The sequence below is a fragment of the Pongo pygmaeus genome, chromosome 5, assembly GCF_028885625.2.
Source record: "Pongo pygmaeus isolate AG05252 chromosome 5, NHGRI_mPonPyg2-v2.0_pri, whole genome shotgun sequence".
Taxonomy (NCBI): Eukaryota; Metazoa; Chordata; class Mammalia; order Primates; family Hominidae; genus Pongo; species Pongo pygmaeus.
In genome coordinates, this window is record NC_072378.2 from 20,809,616 (window position 1) to 20,823,928 (window position 14,313).

General features: G+C 38.4%; 1 protein-coding gene across 4 annotated transcripts in view; it reads left to right on the top strand.

Annotated features, from left to right (window-relative positions):
- The window catches only part of CDKAL1 (CDK5 regulatory subunit associated protein 1 like 1), a 701,044-nt gene that overhangs the window by 246,036 nt on the left and 440,695 nt on the right, over positions 1 to 14,313 (top strand). For all 4 annotated transcript variants that reach the window (XM_054490535.2, XM_063665866.1, XM_063665867.1 and 1 more), the window contains exon 8: positions 3,148 to 3,268. In XM_054490535.2, coding sequence (XP_054346510.1) covers positions 3,148 to 3,268 — 121 coding nt within the window. The remainder of the gene's footprint in view (positions 1 to 3,147; positions 3,269 to 14,313) is intronic.

The window sequence follows — 14,313 nt, forward strand, 5'->3', positions numbered from 1 at the left end:
GCAAATCCACAGATAAGTGGTGCTACTGTATATAACTATATATGTTAATATGTGTGCCAATAGCACAAAAGAGGAAGAAGGAAAATAAATAGCATCAGGACAGTTGAATATTCATATAAAAAAAGAGCTTAGGCCTTCACTGTAAATAAAAATAAACAAAGTGAATTCTAGACATAAATATAAGAACAGAAACAATAAAACATGTAGAAGAAAACACATGAGAAATCTCTGTGCCCTTAATATAGTTAAAGAGTTCTTAGATGTGAAAGCAAAAGCATGAGCCATAAAAGAAAAAACTGGATAAATTGAACTTCATTAAATTGAAAAAACATTTGCTTTTCAAGACACACCATTATGAAAGTGAAAATATAAGCCACAGACTGAGAGAAAATATAAATCATATATCTGATAAAGGTCTTATAACAATATTATGTAAATAATTCTTACAACTCAGTAAGACAAATACTCTAATTAAAATACTGGGAAAATACTGGAGTAGACATTTATATTAGTTGGGACCAATGGGTGTATGTATGGAAAGAGACGTAGTGTAAGGAATTGACACATGCAACCATGGAGGCTGAGAAGTCCCAAGATCTACGTTCAGCAAGCTGGAAACCTCAGAGAGCTGATGTGTATGTAGTTCCAGTCTGAGTTCAAAGGCCTAAGAAACAGGAGAGCCAATGGTGTTAAATTACAGTCCACAGGCTGGCACACTTGAGACCCAAGAAGAGCCAATATTTCAGTGTGAGTCTGAAGGCCAAAATGGACCTGTGTTCTAGCTCGTACAGTCAGTCAGGAGGAGCTCACTTTTAGCCTTTTTTTTTTAATTGAGACTTTTATTTAATTGGATGAGGCTCATCCATACTGGGAAGGCAATTTGCTTCACCCAGTGTACCAATTCAAATGTTATCTCATCTAGAAACACCCTCACAGAGACATTCAGAATAATATCAAAATATCTGTGTACCCTGTGACGCAGTCAAGTTGACATATAAAATTAATCATCATAACATTCTACTGAATAACAAATACGTTTGGCTGATAATCACATGAGAAGGTACTCAACATCATTCCTCACTATGGAAATGCATATTCAAACCACAATTCAAACCACTACACACCCATTAGAATGGCTGTTATCAAAAGAAGCTGTAGTACTAAGTATTGGCAAGGATATGAAGAAACTCAAAACCTCATACATTGCTGATGGGAATATAAAATGGTATGACTGCTTTCATAAGCAGTTGTTTCTTAAAATGTTAAATATAAATTTACCACATGATCTACCAGTTCTACTCCTAGGAATATATCCAAGGGAAATAGAACATATGTCCATACAAAAACTTGTATGTGAATGTTCACAGAAGCATTTTTATGGTAGCTGTTAACTGGAAGCAATTCAGATGTCAATCAGCTGGTCAATGGATTGACAAAATTCCCTATATTTGCTATGTGAATAGAGATAGACTCTGATAAGCTCAATTTTAGAACATTTACATCACCCCCCAAAATTCTTATTCTGGGGTGATGTTCCATTCAGTTGTTCCATTCAATTTTAGAACATTGACATCATGTGTTCTAAAATTGAGTTATTGTGATTATTATAAAACTTTTTTTCTTTGAGACGGAGTCTCGCTGTGTCATCCAGGTTGTAGTGCAGTGGCGTGATCTTGGCTCACTGCAACCTCTGCTGCCCAGGTTCAAGTGATTCTCTTGTCTCACTCTCTCAAGTAGTTGGGATTACAGGTGCGCACCACCACACCCAGCTAATTTTTGTATTTTTAGTAGAGACGAGGTTTCACCATGTTGGCTGGGCTGGTCTGCCTGCCTTGGTCTCCCAAAGTGCTGGGATTACAGGTGTGAGCAACCATGCCTGGCCAAAACTTTATAAATGTATTTAAAATCATTGACTCTTATTGTCATAGTGTGTGAATTTTATAGGCTATGGGATATACCTCAGTAAAGTTATAAAAACAATAGGTCTAGGCTGGGTGCGGTGGCTCATGCCTGTAATCCCAGCACTTTGAGAGGCTGAGACAGGAGGACTGCTTGAGCCCAGGAGTTTGAAATCAGCCTAGGCAATATAGTGAGACCCTGTCTCTTAAAAAAACTAAACTGAACTAAAAAAAAAAAAAAAAAAAAACCCGAAATGCAATATGTCCATATAGAAAGAAAAAAATGACAAAGTAAATATGGTAAAATAATAATTGAATCTGAAGGATATGGGATTTTTTGTATTGTATTCTTCCACTTTTTCTACAAGTGTGAAATTATATCAAAGTTCAAAAATTACAAACGTTTTAATGGCTCTTAATAGTGATCTGATTTCCTTTTGTGACATTGTGTAAAAATAAGTTTAAAATGTATGTTTGTTTAAAAAAAATCCAGCCCTAAAGTATAATTTTATCTCAGCTTTTTGTTTATTTACTTCTTTGATTTGTTGTTTGCTTTGAGCAGATACTTGGTTTTGCTTTTTTTTATTACTCATTTTTTCTGCAATGTAATGGCAGGCAGGCCTAGTGCCCAAGCAAACCCTTCCTGCTGCACATGCATATTTGGCATATGCTAGAGAGTATTTGTACCTGTAGAAATGATATTTTGAGGGTATTCTGTTTCTCATTTGTGCAAATATAAGCAAAGCAAGTAGGCCCTGAATACAGCTGTTTTTCTTGTTTTTTTTTTTTTGTTTTTGGGATGGAGTCTCACTCTGTCACCTAGGCTGGAGTGCAGTGGTGCCATCTAGGCTCACTGCAAACTCCGCCTCCCAGGCTCAAGCTATTCTCCTGCCTCAGCCTCCTGAGTAGCTGGGATTACAGGCACCCACCACCACACCCGGCTTATTTTTGTATTTTTAGTAGAGATGGAGTTTCACCATGTTGATCAGGCTGGTCTCAAACTCCTGACCTCAGGTGATCCACCCACCTTGGCCTCCCAAAGTGCTGGGATTACAGGTGTGAGCCACTGCACCTGGCCGCTGTTTTTCCTTTTGACAGTATTTCTGAAGTTTAAATGATCATACTTCACTCCTCTATGTTGTTTCCCCTGCTCCCAAAAAGAAGTTAAATGAACACATTTGTTGGAAGCATTAAGTTACAGTGAAGTGTGTGACTCTTGCTAATGTATATTTATGTGCTTGATTTGAAGGTCACTCTGTGAGACTGCTGGGTCAGAAAAAGGATAATGGAAGGCGGCTTGGGGGAGCACGATTGGATTTGCCAAAGATTAGGAAGAATCCACTGATAGAAATCATTTCCATCAATACCGGGTAAGCATCTCTCAAACTTGCTCATAAAATATTCAATATATTTCATGAATTCAATCTTTTTTTCTTGGAACATGTGACATAGAAAAGTAGCTGAACATTTTCTTGGGACAGAAAAATTACAAAATGTGCTCAAATACAGTTTTTTCTGAAATGTTTCCTGTACGTAAACTACACTTATATTTGCAGCAGGGTTTTATAACTTTAATATTATTCCCATTTTTGGTAATAAACATGGATTTCATTTCCCAGCTATGCCCTTATTTAAAATCTTTGAAAAAAGTAGCACTTTATTTTGTGGAATGATTAAGACACTTGTCATATTCGACTGTTTTTTTCAGTAAAGGTATAGTAAATGTTGCCCAAGACACTAACCATGCTTTGATTATTCACTATTTGAGATGCATATTTTAAAATGTTATTATTCTGAGCTTTAAACTTAAAAGAAGCATCATGACAGAATATTAAGTACTCTTTTAATTTCCACACCTTGATTTAAAGTCCTTGATTATAACTCTTGGTATACTCATTTATACTTTGTTTCATATGCATTTATTGAATTTTTGCATTCTTTAAATTATGAGTCCATCAGAAAAAGAAACATTTTCTGAAAATTTGATGAGATGAAGGGGCTTCTGTTTCTTAAATTACGGGGAGTACCTAATTACCCATACAACCACATCTCATTCTCCACAGATTTAAGCTGTTCTGCCTCTTTTACTTCATCCCTCCTTTCCTTTTATTTGAAACTGTTTTCCTTCTGTTCTGTTCTGTTCTTCATGCTCCTTCTCATTGAGAACCAGTGAACAGCTTCCTTGTCCACCATCTGCCTGTTTCTCTGAATCCAATGGCTTTACTTCCTCCAGAACAGTGGCAGTTGTGTTGTCACTAGCCCTCTTTTCTGTAGTCTCACCACTTTCTGGTTTATCCTCTACACTGCTGTCAAAGACTAGAGAAGGTTGACCAGAGTCGTTCGGTTTTTCCCAAAAAGCCCCACGGAGTGGCATTCAGTGACTTGGTGAATTTGTTGTAGACCAGCATCTGGCCTTCAGCGTTGAAGATTCAGAAACCCAAACTTATCAAGCTCAGAAACTAGTAATTAAAGCAGAATTTAACAGTGAGAAGTATAGTTGTCACTTGACTGGAGTACCTCACATATTCATTCTGTCTGTCTAGCCTGAGCCGAATTATAAATGCAAGGCTGTTTGCTTTCCCCTTCCTCAGTTCTTCTTTCCCCTTCATTCAAACATTATAATACTTTCCCGCAACTCCTGATTATCCTATTTAAAATTGCAAACTTTCTAACATTCCTTCTCTTTTTCTCAGTTGCCTTGTTTTCCTCTGTAACTTTAATTGGCATTGAAATATATAAATGGTCATTTATTTGTATTTTAATTGTCTCTCCTCAATGGCATATACGCTCCATGGGCTTAGGGCCTTTTTGATTGTGTTATTTACCACTCTATCCCCAGTGAGTAGAAAATTATACACAGTAGGGATTTAATGCATATTTATTTATTGAATGGATGAATGAATTAATGATTAAGTTATAAAATTTGACAGTTTAGTGGGACTATGCTAAATTATCATCATGGTACAGATTGCCTTGCAAATTGGACAATAATATTTGGAGTTTGGTGGCTAATCATACTTTCTCCTGAAAAATGCAGATTTTTTTTTCTTTTTTTTGAGATGGACTCTCCCTCTGTCGCCTAGGCTGGAGTACATTGGTGTGATCTTGGCTCACTGCAACCTCCGCCTCCGGGTTCAAGTGATTCTCCTGTCTCAGCCTCCCAAGTAACTGGGATTACAGGTGCACACCACCATGCCCGGATAATTTTTTCTACTTTAGTAGAGATGGAGTTTCACCGTGTTGCCCATGCTAGTCTCAAACTCCTGAACTCAGGCAATCCACTTGCCTTGGCCTTCCAAAATGTTGGGATTACAGGTGTGAGCCACTGCACCCAGCTGAAAAATGCCGGTTTTGTGTGTGTGTTTATGCGGGGCTTTTGGCTAGACACATTCCTTTAAAACATTAGTATTTCAGGGTCTGTCAAACTCTGTTAGATTAGGATCCATTAGGTCTCTGCATGGTAACTTTCCAGGTACGTATTTGGCCTACTGAGTGTCTGTTTTTAACTGTTTATTTTTCTAGTCCCTATGTTCTTCTTCATTTTGTCACTCCCTACTTCACACCCCAGTATTCAGTCTTCCTGAACTACTTGAAATTCTCAAAACTCCAGATTCTTCTCTGTCTTGACTGCAGGCCTCCCTGTAGGCTGAAGGGTTTTCCTGGCATGTCTGTCCTTCCCCGTTCACCTCATGGGTGAGCCTCCTGCACTCAGCTATGTGCTCCTTTCTTGGGATGTCTGCTTGTTTCTCCCTCCACAACCAGGCTAAATCTATCCCTCCCTCTAATTTGTGTCCACAACATTCCCTGTGTATCCTGATTATGGCACTTTACACACTGTGTCATTTGTATCTTCCACTACAATGTAAGCTCCTTGGGGGCTGAACGTGTTTCAGTTGTCATTACATTATTATCTTTGAGTTCAGTGTTTAGTACAAAGTGAGTAGAGTTGTCCCTTGGTATCTGCAGGGGATTAGTTCCAGGACCTCCTCAGATACAAAATCTATGCATACTCAAGTACCTCGTATAAAATGGTGTAGTATTGGCCGGGCGTGGTGGCTCACACTGTAATCCCAGCACTTTGGGAGGCCAAGGTGGATGGATCATGAGGGCAGGAGATCGAGACCATCCTGGCCAACAAGGTGAAACCCCAACTCTACTAAAAATACAAAAATTAGCTGGGCGTGGCGGCGCGTGCCTGTAATCCTAGCTACTCGGGAAGCTGAGGCAGGGGAATCGCTTGAACCTGGGAGGCGGAGGTTGCAGTGAGCCGAGATCGTGCCACTAAACTCCAGCCTGGAGACGGAGCTAGACTCCGTCTCAAAAAAAAAAAAAAAAAATGTGTAGTATATGCATATAACCCACTTACTTTTTCCCATATACTTTAAATCATCTCTAGATTACTAATAATACCTAATACAATAGAAATGCTACCTAAATAGTTGTTATACTGTATTTTAAAAATTTGGCTTCTTTTAATTATTGCATTATTTTTAAGTGTTTTTTTTTCCTTCCAAATATTTTCTTTCTTTTTTTTTTTTTTGAGACAGAGTCTCACTCTGTCACCCAGGCTGGAGTGCAGTGGCGTGATCTCGGCTCACTGCAACCTCCGCCTCCTGGGTTCAAGCGATTCTTCTGCCTCAGCCTCCCGAGTAGCTGGGACTACAGGCGTGTGCCACCACACCCACACCTAGCTAATTTTTGTATTTTTAGTAAAGACGGGGTTTCACCATATTGGCCAGGTTGGTCTTGAACTCCTGACCTTGTGATCCACGCACCTTGGCCTCCCAAAGTGCTGGGATTACAGGCATGAGCCACTGCACCTGGCCCCAAATATTTTCAATCCATGATTGGTTCAATCTGTAGATATGGCACACACATGGATACAGAGGGCTGACTGCAATCAATAAATATTTGTTGAGTAAATGTTTTATAAGTTATGAGTTTTTGTTGCTGTATATTAATTGAAAATTAATTTTAAAAATATTTAAAAATTTTTTAATGTTTACAATTTTAAATTTTAAAAATTTGCTTTAGGTAACCGTTTTCAGTAGCCTTTAGGTAAAATTTTTTATGTATGTTATTTGAATTTTCCCTCTTGTAGACTTAATGTTTTCTTCAAATGGGCCTGCACTTTAAAAGATTGAAAGCTCACTGGATTTGGCATCACTCTCATCCTCTTGTATACCTCACATTAGAGTAGAGTGTTGATCCTCCGTACGTTAGCAAATAATGCTTTTGATATTAAGAAAATTTCACCATATTGTCCCAGAATGAGAAATGGGTTTCTAATTTTCTCAGACTGCCAATCATCTTCCTGAATTGGTTGCAGCCTTATCACTTGCTCTCACATGAAAGCATTCCCATACGTATTTGTCCACACTATCATTCTATAACATATTAGCTTGGATTTCTTTTTTTTTTTTGAGATGGAGTCTTGCTCTGTCGCCCGCTGGAGTGCAGTGGCACTATCTTGGCTCACTGCAACTTCCGCCTCCTGGGTTCAATTGATTCTTCTGCCTCAGCCTCCCTAGTAGCTGGGACTACAGGCACACGCCACCACACCCAGCTAATTTTTGTATTTTTAATAGAGACGGGGTTTCACTATATTGGCCAGGCTGGTCTTGAACTCCTGAGCTTGTGATCCATCCACCTCGGCCTCCCAAAGTGCTGGGATTACAGGTGTGAGCCACTGTGCCTAGCCAGATTTCATTTTTTTCATGCTGGTGGAGCTCATTGCTTTTTTTGACTTACTTTTAAATGTTTTAAAATGATTATACTCATAATTATTTTTCAGAAGAAAATGAGCCTTCTCAGTAAAATCCTAACACTTCTCAAAATTTTATTGCTTCCAAATTAAATATGTAGATCTGACTTTCCATAAATTTTTCATTTTTCATTTAGGAAAAGGGTCCCATTTGTAGCAACTTTTATTATATGTATTAGTAAATTACTAAAGTTACTATTAGAACCATTAGACTTTGCAAAGTTGTTGTGCCTTGTTATATTTCTAACTTAAAATATAAAAGTATGGCTAGGTGCGGTGGATCATGCCTGTAATCCCAGCACTTTGGGAGGCCAAGGCAGGTGGATCACCTGAGGTCAGTAGTTTGAAACCAGCCTGGCCAACATGGTGAAACCCTGCCTCTACTAAAAATACAAAAATTAGCCGGATGTGGTGGTGCATGCCTGTAATTCCAGCTACTCGGGAGGCTGAGGCAGGAGAATTGCTTGAACCCAGGGAGTGGAGGTTGCAGTGGGCTGAGATCACACCACTGCACTCCAGCCTGGGCGACAGAGTGAGATTTCATCTCTAAATAAATAAAGTAAAACAAAACATGAAAGTACATCAGTTGCTTTAGCCAAGGAAGAAGTTGAAAATTTCAGATTGTATAAATTTTGGATGGGCACAGCAGGATACGGTGTGTGTGGATATTTATGTGGAATTTTTAAAAAAAGTCAACCAAATGTTATGGTCAGTATCATAGGGAGTCAACATGTGCATGAATGGAAGAAATAAGCTAAGGTTGAAAAGCTCAGTTTTTGTCAGGTCTCCCATTTGTGTGACTCCTTTATTTTTTCTTTTCTTTTCTTTTCTTTTTTTTTTTTTTTTGAAATGGAGTCTCGCTCTGTCGCCCAGGCTGGAGTGCAGTGGCGCGATCTCAGCTCACTGCAAGCTCCGCCTCCCGGGTTCAAGCGATTCTCCTGCCTCAGCCTCCTGAGTAGGTGGGACTTCAGGCGCCCGCCACCATGCCTGGCTAATTTTTTGTATTTTTAGTGGAGACGAGGTTTCACCGTATTAACCAGGATGGTCTCGATCTCCTAACCTCGTGATCTGCCTGCCTCGGCCTCCCAATGTGCTGTAATTACAGGTGAGCCACCGCGCCTGGCCTTGACTCCCTTATTTTTTCTAGCAGTGGGAATAGAGTGTGGAGACGGGTAGGAGCTAGTGTAGGGGACAAAAGTAAAAAATTGGAAATTGTGGCTTAAAGGACATCTGTGCTTTTTTTTACCTTCTCTGACCCTATGAAAGTCATCCTTTTTGACAGTTCCTTGGCAATTTTTATCTTCCAAAGCCAAGAGTTAGATGCTGCTTAACAGTTCTTATGTAAATTATATCATTTTTAAGATACTCCTATCAGATTATCCTTAGCTTGAAGGGTTGAAATCCTCCCTCAGGCAAAACACATCTTAGAAAATACTGTCTGACCCTGTGATATTTTACTGATACTTTATCTTTTAAAATTTATCTTGTCTTTCTTGTTATTTGCCTTCAGTCAGACATATGGTGGTAACTGAGAAACTTTAAGGGGAATATAATTTTCTTTGAGATTATATTCTTGAATTTATTATCATTTTAAAAAAGTATTTTTTTCCCCCTGTAACACTCTGGCTTTGGGAAAACTAACTCAGATTTTTACACTTTATGTCTGTACTATATAGAATTTATCAGTTTCTATTCCAGTCCTGGATACGTAGGCTATCTACAAATATTTGAATGGATATTTCAAACTCATTATTTCATTATAACCTGACAACTCAGCTGTCAGGTTATAATGAAAGCAAGTCCTAGTCCACAGTCTCCAACAAGAATTTATTAAGCGAGCTGGCACAGTCCAGCTGTTCTTGTAACGTTGGCGGAGTCCTCGTTGTCTCTCTTTTTGGGTGGTGAAATCAAACCTTGTATGAAAGGTTCACATGAGCCAGATGAAGCAACATAGTGTCTCACTATAGATAATACATCATCAGGCAACCAGAATTCCTTACCTAGCATCTGGAGTGAGAGTGGGTCAGGGACCAAGACAGAATCACATCTTTAATGGTCTAGGCCAGTACTAACCAAAGTGTGTTCTGTGGACCAGTTAACTACAGATTGCTGGTCTGTGATGAGTACACAAATAGAGACTTTTAAGGCAGTTTAACATCACTGCAGTGAGTTATAATTCATTTTCACTGTATTTTACACAGATACTGGTTTATAAGAGGTTGGAAGTAAAAATCCTGCTCTGTCACTATATATAGTTTGAGAAACACTGATTTAGGCTAGTGTGTGTTGCAAGATTCTTTACTCTGTTTTGGAAAATATTTTACCCAATCTACTTATCTTGAGTGTCCCTTCTTTAACTGAGACCCTATTTCGACTGTCTTTTATGCTATTAACTACTTGTGATTAGTAGTTGACCAGTACTTTCAAAAATGGAAACTTATTATTTACTATGCTAATTAGCAAAGCCTCTAGTATTGACTAAAGATAAAAGATAGCTTAAACATACAGAGCAATCTCCTCTGGAAGGTGGCCTTTCTGATTAAATACTAGCTAAGAGTGTGACTGTGCCTAACAGTTATAGCTTACATCAAGTCACACAATTTATATGATGTTCACTACATTATATTCTTTCAAAAGTAAATTTATAGTTTTCCTAACATGGCTCTCATGAAACTTAAAATCTAGGTATTATAACTGTTATATTTGCACACCCTAAGGTGAGTACAGAGCTGTGGTTATTATTCGTGTTCTTCTGTAAGCTTTATGGGCGGCAGGAACCTTAATCTTTGTCGTGAGCCTAGAATGTGACACCAGCCTATTCTGGAGAAGGTAGTAGAATCTGTGATACATTGGAAAGAGCTCTGCACTTGAAGTTTGTAGTCATAGACACTTCGTTTTCTAGCTGCATGACTTGAATAAATTAGGTGAGATCTTACAGATGATGTCTTTTCTGGCATGAGTATAGTGCTACCTACTGAATGTATAGCTTAGCACATTAATACATATTTTCTTTCAAATCTTGATGCTTCTGTATCTTCTACTCTACTGTCATTCTCTGAGACCCCTTCTATCCTTGATTTCTTTTTATTCTTTCTATTATTTAGGCAAGAAATTTGCTGGGGCTAGAATGTGAGGTTACGACTTTATGCTATTCAATGTTGGTTCTTCAATTTCCTATTTCACCTGTTCAGTTTTAAGTGAATGTTTGACAAACAAAAAAAATTCATCTTAGTCTCTCCTGCAGCTTTCAGCACAGTGTCTTTCTCACAGTATTCACTCCGTAAGTGTTTGTTAAGTATTTCAGTTGACAGCAGTGTTTCTTAAATGCAGAAAAAATTTTCTGGCTAACCTGGAATATAGTTCTAATTGCTTCTCTTACTATAGATGATTGTTTTGTAGAAAAAAGAATATGATAGTTTGGACTATGAATGAAGTGAAAGTTATATGAAACAATTAAATGTGTGAAATTGAGGCATTTATGGCAATTCTGAACTGCATTTTTACTCTTTTATCCACAAACCAGTTGTCCTGAAATTTGCAGCCTTTTTTATGTCTTCAGTGGAATCCCAAAGTATCTTATTTTCACTAAAATATTATACAAATGAAATTTTAAAGTAATGTTTATTTCTAGTGCATTATAAGACTGTACTTGGGAAAGATCATTCATAGGAACAGTGGATGGCACTATAGGCTCATACCTGCGAAGTAATTATCCTTAAGTTGCAGAACTTTCAAATGCTGGCTTAGTGAATGCTTTTGAAGAGAGCAGCTCAGTCAAAAAGCTTGGACAGTATTAGGAGTTAATGTTATATTTTGTAAACTTTTTAATCATTATTTTAAATAAACTTTGAAATGAATATATATATATAATTTTCTTAGTTACTAGCATAGGGAAATTACTGATTTTAAAAAAAATTTCAAATTCTAGCATGTTGTAGGATTCTATTGCCCTTTCTAAAAAAGTACATCTTGCTTATCCAGTTTCTAACAAAACTATTTAATTTGAAGAAGGGAGAATGAATTTGGATAAAAAGCAAAAATTTAAAGGTACTCCAATTTAGGCAAACCATTAAAGCAATCTTAGTTTAAAGTTAATTGGGTAGAATGGTCACTTTCTTCAGGTTAGTTCATGGAGTGGATATGCATTGATAGAACAACTTAGAGATGCTTTTACAGTTGAGAAAGCTCATTATATTTGTTATCTTTAAAAATCAGCTTATTTATTTCATATGTTTGTTCTTTAAGAAGACCAAAGAGCCCTGCAAATGGACGTTGATTTGTTTTTTTGTTCATTTAATTTTTTGTAGAGACAGGATCTCACTTTGTTTTGTTGCCCAGGTTGGTCCTGAACTCCTGGTTTCAAGCAATCCTCCTGCCTTGGCCTCCCAAAGCTCTGGGATTACAGGTGTGAGCCACCACACCTAGCCGGGACATCAATTTGTTAAACAAATGTAGTTGAACATAAAAAGATGAGTTCATGTGGTATTTGCCCTTGAGAATCCCATAGAACAGAGTTAAACAAGCACAAAACAATAAAGTTATAAGCTCACATTGTATGATGGATTGTTTAGATGAGTTGGAGAGAGCTTCCATGGAAAGTAATATTTAGGCTGTGTCTTAAAATATCTTATAGGTGGATTTAAAGGCAATTTAAGCAGTGGTGGGGTGGGGGGAACCAAAACAAAACCCATAAGCAGTGGTTATTGTATTGTGAAAAACCATGTCTTACACAGAGAATGATGAGTCACTGTGGTGGTGTTTTGAATAAGGGAATGCTCAGAGAAAGGTAGCTTGAGAATACTTGGGCTCAGAACCTGGTGACGCTGAATTTTTCGCAGCCACTTTGCCAACCAGAGACCTCCACAGCCAGTGATGTCCCCTGACCCAGGCCTCACTCAGCCCCTGGCCTACCACTGGAGGCGCCCTGCCCACTCGGTCCACCTGTGCTATAGCATTCGGTGGTTCCCAAGCTCTTGTCCCACATCCAAGAAGAATGAGCTTACACTGACAGTTAGAAGGGTGAGGATGGGCAGACAAGAATTTTCTTGAGTGATGAAACAGCTCTCAGTGGACAGGGGATGCAGGGGGTGGTCCCCCACCCCTGTAGTTGGGTGGTTTCTCTCTCTCTGTGTGTCTGGGTCTGGGGCTTTTTATGGACTCAGAATGGGGAGTGCATGCTGATTGGTTTGTGAGTACGCAAAAAAGGTTAAAATGAAGGCACCATTCAAAGGTGGGCATGGCAGTGTAGAAAACCGATAAGGAAAGGGTAGGTTAAAGTAAAATTGGTGGAGGAGGGGGGATCAATCAGAGGGAAGTGTGCCAAATGAGAAGACAGGTTCTCAATCCAGTCCATGGATTTGACTTGTAGCTTGGCTTTCAGGCTTTGAACTGTCTTTGGTTTGAAAGTGGGGTTTCACTGGGGACCCGACACTCTCTGCCTAGGCATTTGTCTGCCTCCTGCTGCTATCATTGGCATAAGTTATTCAACCTCTCTATAGGTTTCAGCTTCCTCATTTATAAAGTGATGATGATAATAATAGTGTTGTGAGAATGAAAAGAGGTCACAGGTTTAATCAGCACAATGCCTGGCACATAGTATCTGTTCAATATATAGTATTATTAACTTTATTACTATGATAGCTATAAGAAGGCAAACCTCAGGCTTAAGTAGACTGCTATTTGCTTAGGGCCACAGAGCTAGTAAGCGGCAGAATTGTGACTTGAACCACATCATCTGACCAGTTTTTTCAATAAACCATAATGTCAGTGGCCTCTAGCCTCATTTTCTGCTTCTGGGTCTGTACTGTAGTTGTTTAGTTAATTGAAAGGAAAGCCAGTTAGAGCTAAAGTTTGAGACTCTTCTAGAAGATAGCCTATTAAATCTGAGAAACATGCTGTACGCAGCAGAGTTTTACAGAGAGAATGGGGAATATGGGGCTAATGTAGTGAGTCTGTCAAGTGGAGGTAGGCTGGGAGAATTTCTGCTGTTTATCTATATTGTATTGTCAGATGACTCCTAAGATGCATCCATTTTGTCCAATGGAATGGAATTTGAAATTCCTATTATGGTTATTTTAAAGGAGGGGACTGCTAAATCATGTAGAGATATATGACCATTGTACCTTCCTTTCTTGTCTTTTTTTTTTTCCCACTTCTACTGGAGCTAAGGTGCATGAAAGTGAGTTGCACTTGGAAGGGCACAGTAGGAGCAGATCATTGGATGTATCCAAAGAGCCACCATCTGTCAGCTTTCCTGTTGCTTTAAGAAAACTTGTTTTCCAGCCCTATCAAGAGAGAAAAAAAAAAAACCCTGAAACTTGTGTAGCCCAACTTTAATTAAGTATAATTGAATACACATGTGATTGTGGACGAGCGCCTGTCAGTTTTTTCCAATACAAGAATAATATATATCCCATATTTATTTTTGAAACCACTTTGCTTTTATTTGACTGCATCTCAGCATGGTAGCACCAGTTGTTTTATTTTTTTCTAACCCTGACAAAGCAGAATGTTTTGTTTGGCTTTTTAAAAAGGCAATAGTGCATGTACTTAAGACCTCATTTACTTTATCTGATGAAACAGTCTCTGAGGAGTGTCTATTTTTTGGTAAATCCACTAAGAAAACTGGGTTTAAAACAAGGTCATTTTTAA